Source organism: Symphodus melops, assembly GCF_947650265.1.
Source record: "Symphodus melops genome assembly, chromosome: 14".
NCBI classification, from domain to species: domain Eukaryota; kingdom Metazoa; phylum Chordata; class Actinopteri; order Labriformes; family Labridae; genus Symphodus; species Symphodus melops.
The window spans coordinates 25,247,865-25,253,899 of NC_136704.1; the positions used below are offsets into that span (position 1 = coordinate 25,247,865).

Sequence of the window (6,035 nt, forward strand, 5' to 3'; positions counted from 1 at the left end):
GTTCAGGGCTGCGGGCTGATGTCGCTGCCCTGGTTCCTCTCATCGTCTGAGGAGCAGTCCGACGAGTTGTACAGGAAGTGGTCTCCCTCGTCGTCGTCACTGTCTCTGAAGTCTCTGATTCTGCCGTTTTTTGAGTCTGTCTTGCTGCTATAGTCCGACTGTTCGTGTCCCTCGGATTTCTCCTGGCTGCTCTTGCTGCCCTTCTTGCTCTCGGCCTCCTGGGCCGCCTGCTCTTTGGCCTTCTTACTCCTCTTCCACTTCATGCGTCTGTTCTGGAACCAGATTTTCACCTAACGACAGAAAGAAATATTTATCTTCATGTATTTATTCATTTAAAGCTACGAAGGAGGATATCGCTTTGCGTAATGACGCATTTATGTTGCGTAAAGGTGGACTGTCTGACCGCCACGGGTTTACAATTATTTATACAATTATTTGTATAAATACAATTATTTATACAGTATTTATAAATACTGCATAAATAATTATTTATACAATTATTTGATATTTCTCATTAATACACGGACAAAATCATAAATTGTATAATGTTGATGCCATTTGTAAATTTTAAAAAAAAATCAATATTTTAATTTTCAAAGAGCCCAACAACAACAAATAAAATAAAACTATTGAATTTGACAGGACTGACCGCCGTGGAACATTTTACAATATGATGCAGGAATCTGCAAAAACTACAAACCCAGTGCATTTATTTATTTTAACTTGAATTTGAACCAGTGGAGTAAAAAGGGAAACTAAAATAATGTGAAACAGGACGCATGCGTAATAAAAGGCTCTGCGGGCGTTCACCTGCGTTTCTGTGAGCATGAGGGACGTGGCCACCTCGAAGCGCTTGGGTCTGGACAGGTACTTGTTCAGTTTGAACTGATGCTCCAGCTCCAGCAGCTGCTGACTCGTGAATGCAGTTCTTGGTCTTCTGCATTTCCCCAGCAGGTTGGACCCCCAGCAGGTTGGACTGAGCCTGAGCTGCAACCAGAGAAACAACATGAATTATCATCTTTTTATTGAACATTGTTTTTCAGTTATTTCTGGCATCTGGAAAAGAAGAGATTAGTGATGAGAACACGGAGGCCTCTCCCAAAGCTGACAGCTATCTGTTGCACTATAGTGTCATGATATTTCTCTGCTCATGGTTTAAGCTAGGTCATCCACTTAGGAATATTTCCACGCAGGAGTTATTTGCCTCTTCGTTTGGAACAAATCTGCTAAAACGAGCAAAAACAAAAAAGGCAGTATCTGTTGAGCAAATAGCATGTCGACTGTGGCTTTCACACTCCTCCGCCACTTTCCCTCTGTCCATTATCTGTCCATTTTAGTTCCTCTCAGAAAAACCCAGCCGTGTGTGACAGCCTCTCCATTCAGAACTTCACATACCGGAGGGAAATATGCGCAGAACATCTCAAAAAGCTGAGCGCACAGGCGCAGAAGAGGCCTTAATGTTTCATCACCAAGGGCTCCTTTATCTTTATGTAGACTTTATTTTTATGAGCAGAATTATAAAACAACACACGGCTACTTTATTGTGTTGTTTTTTTTTTTTTTTTATAATGCCAGGAGGCTTTAATAAAAAAACATGTACTTACAATTAAAGTCTGACATTTTGGGCAGCATCATCCCGGCCGTGGAGACCCTCAGCCAGTGGTCCAGCTGGAAGGTGCTGGCTGTCAGTTTGATGGGGTCGTTGTGGTGATGATGGGAGCCGTGCGGGTAGTACGACAGGGCAGGGTGTTGGCCTGCGAGCGCAGCTGCGGAGTAAGTGTACATGGGATGACCGTACAGAGCCTGCGCAGGGATCCCTGAGGTGGTCTGCGGGTGTAATCCAACCATGCCGTGGGGACTGTTGAGGAAGCCCGGTTTAGGAATCAACCCGCAGGTGGAGATCCTCGGAGGAGAGGGGGTCTCTGTGCGTAAAGACTCCGCGCTGGTGCTCAACTCCGCGGCTGCTGCAACGCGTCCAGACGACGGGATGGAGATGGAGGAGGAAGTGACCAGCGCGAGCGGAGAGGTCTGCACTTTGGGGGTATCGACTGCTAACAGCGCGTCAATTCGAAAGTTTTTGGACTTCTCCATCGGGCCGCCTGATGCGCGTCCTTGTCGCCTCTGCCTGCTGCTAACGAAGGAGAAGTAAGCGCCGTTTTCCCACCTCTCAACAGTTCTGATGTGCTTCACAGTGTGAGAGTGGAGCTCCGTGTCACACTTAATCCCTGACAGATGGAGGTGATTGGTGCAGCCGGCTGCAGGGGGCCGGCCCACGCGTCACAGAACCAACAACGCCTCTGAGCAGCAGCGCTGTTTCTGCCTTCAGACAGACACGGAGCAAAATATGAGAACAATCCAAGGCTTTATGTTTGACATGTATTTAGTTTATTTAGAGTAAAGTGAGGAACGATGGCAGGAGTCAGTCTGCTATTTTTTAGGAACTGATTTAAGGTTTAAATCAAATAACAAAGAAAAGCTTGAGCAGGAATTAAAACTATCAAACATGTAAATTCCAGAGAGTTCACGGGTTCAATATTTTGAGTTCTTTATTTTTGAAGGCTCCAGATTAGATTGGATTCTTTGATTAAAAAGCAAGCTGCATGTCTCATGCAAAATAACGTTATACTTTTATTATTTCATCCACAAACACACTGACTTTATGGGCCTCACATGTAGGAAAGTATTTGGATGCGTTTTTGATGTTAAACTGGATTAGTAGTTTTACATTTTGAGGCCTATTTTCTCTTGTTAAAAAGCTAAAAGGAGTCACCCTAATATTCCCTTTTTGAAGGGTAAAATAAGATCCGAGTCCAAACATGCACGAACATGAACATCTTGAGCTCCCTGAGAGGCCAACAGGGAAATTGAAGTAAAAGCCTTCTGTCGCTGCAGAGCTGAGGCTGACAGACGCACCCTGCCCTCCTTTAATGGAGATATATGGCACGTTTGATTTAAACCCTCGACGACTCTCCGATCACTTTTATCAGCCAGCAGTTTTTATTCTGAGATTGTTGCGCGCTGACAACTGAACATATTCTCTGACATTACGGGAATATGATGGACAACGTTTTAAACAGAAACAAAGGTTGTTGTTTTTGTTTTTTGTTTTTTGTTTGTTTTTTTGCATTTTGAAAGTAGATTTCAGAATCAGTGAAATGTGGAGCCAATGTGTGCGCAACGAGGATCCAAACATGTGCTAATTGAAAGGCCGAAAGTGTGCTGAGGAAAGATGGAGCTAATAGAGCCGTGGCTCCGGGTGACTTCGGTCTAATAAGCCACTTAAAGTTAATGGAAGAGGAGGTCAAAATGAGAATTATTGACACCCAGTTGCCCTTAACCTGTCTACCAATAAAGCTGATTAGTTTTTGTCAATTCATCAGCTGAGCGCGCGCCGGGGACGTTTATTTGCTCGGGGGAAATCAACAAGTCACCGGGTAGTTTTCAAGTAAAGGATCGCCATTTAATTGTGGACCCTGATGATCATGACCAATTACAGGATGATAACGGGGAGATTGATGTGGATGGGACGTTCACGGACCTGCACGGAGACGTGGAGAGGAGGAGGAGGACAGAGTGAGTGGTGTCTTTATTTCACTTTTATCATAAAATGTATAAATCTGATTTTCTTTGGTCTCCACTTGTTTCCATATTTCTAAATTATTCCTGATATAGGCCTTCTTTTATTTTGACATGTTAAAGTGTCCTAATGTGTTTCTATTGATTTGTTTTTGTCTAAAGGCGAATAAAGGCCCATTATTGAAAAGGATGTTTCATAGATATTTATTAATATTTTAAAGGCTTTAATCATCTGTATCTTAAGAAGACGCGAGTCTCCGAATCGAAACTTTGATTTTAAATTCCTCTCCTCATTTTCTCGCCCTTCCTTCTTTTTCCTCCTTCCCTCCTCGTCGTCCCCCTCGCGCGCGGGTTTAATTTCATTAAAGGCCCCCACATGAATATTTCTATTAAAGCAGCGGTGAAATATGGAGCCATTTAGTATTGGCCTTCACCGATCAGCGCAGATTTATTGCTCCTCTTCATCACTGCAGGAGGAGGAGGGGAGAAAAGGAACAAGAAGCCCAAGATGGAGGCAGAGTCTTCAAACCTTTTCACAAAGCTGTGTGATTACTTTAACAATGAACTACAAATACAAATCACGGTAACCAATCGGGACAGTTTGTATACAGATTAAGAGTGACGTCATTATAAAAACTGTCTCTTCTAATCCAACAAACACGTTTAACGCTGCTGTTCAAAAACAGATTGGGTTTTGTTTGTTTTAAAAAAAAAAAACCTTATTTCGTTTTCCTCTCTGACTTCTACACTTCCAGTGAGCTATAGGCTACATATTTATATAATATTAATATTAAACATACATAATCTCTGTTATTAGTAAGGATGTAGCTGAATGTAACAGACTGCAGACAGATGAGGATGGAACAGATTCCTTTAGCAGCTGCTCACCTGCTCGTCACTGTGCTTTGGTCTTTTCATGTTCTGGTTCTGATTGAAGCTTCTCATTAAACGCTGCATCATGTTGCTTGTGTAGCTCTTTGTCTTCTTGTGAAATCTGCACACAGTTTGAGTCTCGTCTGTTATCTTCAAACCTCTTTTACTTTCTGTCAAAATGCTTCCACCTCCTCCGATTTAAAAAGACATTTTTCAGAGTGGGCCGATATGTGAACCTCGACACCTTACATGCCAGTTATTTGCCATTTAAAGTAAACAACTCTTACACAATTAAACATAACGATAATAATAATGATAACTTTTATTTATAGAAACATGCAACATGATGTGACAGACAGGCAGGAAGTAAACAAAGAGCCAATCAGAGCACAGAAACAATACGAACGCAAACAGCAGGAATAAAAAGGACATAACAGACAAGCAGTTAAAACATTTAAATCAGTTCATGATAACCAGTCAGCCCAATAATAATAATAATAATAATAATAATAATAATAATAATAAGTGCTCAGGAAGTAAACTGACACCTCTCCAGCTACCAAACCATCTTTTGGATCGCTCAGTCTGAGACCGAGACAAAAATACTTTTGATTCTGAGACTTTTAAAAAGTGTCCTCGAGAAAAGTCTTTGTTCTACAAAACTACAAATCAGTGGATTAAAATAAAAGGTTCATGACTGTTAATCAGCTTATCAGGGTTTTTTTTAATGTAAATCAGGAAACAATCAATAAAAACGACTGATTGTTAAAGCAACAACACAAAACACAGTCAACATTTTCTTACATGTACAAAATATAACGTCGCAGAAAAATGAACTGGCTGATCTGACGACGCTGCTCGGTCCCCGAGGAGAGATTCTGTTTTATACTCCGATACTGACACAAACAGGAGCTGGGTTAGGCTGCTAAACAAGGAGAGTACCTGAGCTGTCCGAGGATTGGTGCCTTGCTCAAGGGAAGAACCTAGGAAGTGACCTGGCACCTCTCCATGCCTGAACTTTGATCCTCACCTTGACGTGAAACAGCAACCCTACTAAGGCTAATGTTGACCTCAGCATCAGTTAAACAGCTATGTCACTCCTTAGACCTCACTGTGTGTGTGTCAGGTGGAATCGAAAGTTCTGTCTGATTAAACTGAGGCCTTTAACGTGGAGTAATAAAAGCAGTATAGATGCAGTAAAGCAGCTCTAAAGACTTGATAAATAAACAAAAACTGCTACATCTTCAATCTCTTCCATGTCATTTTTAATCTTATAATGAAATGTAAAGTATGACTTTCTCAGACTGTGATTTATTTGAGACATAACAGATATTTTATTGAGCTATGAAGGCACTGGAACTTTCCAGTCAAGTGGCCATTGTGTCCTTATTATAAAGTGTTTGATGACTGCATTTGTAGGATCAACACAGTATGTGTATGTCTAGATGACTATCGATCTCTAAAGCTCGAAAATAGATCAATGTAAGATATCAGCCAATATATCAGGATGGTATTTATCCCTAATATTGGCCTCACAGCAACCTGCAGCCTTAAAAAATGAAAGTGTGAAATCCTTTAGTTCCTGG

The 6,035-nt window shown here is 41.6% G+C and overlaps 1 protein-coding gene across 1 annotated transcript; it reads right to left on the bottom strand.

Annotated features, from left to right (window-relative positions):
* On the bottom strand, positions 1-2,091 carry mnx1 (motor neuron and pancreas homeobox 1; the record flags this gene model as incomplete). The annotated part of the gene is made up of 3 exons (XM_079360730.1): positions 1-290; positions 811-976; positions 1,601-2,091. The coding sequence occupies 3 exons, from the start codon at positions 2,089-2,091 to the stop codon at positions 3-5; spliced, it is 945 nt and encodes a 314-aa protein (XP_079216856.1). The 3' UTR covers positions 1-2.
* Between the last annotated feature and the right edge of the window lie 3,944 nt (positions 2,092-6,035).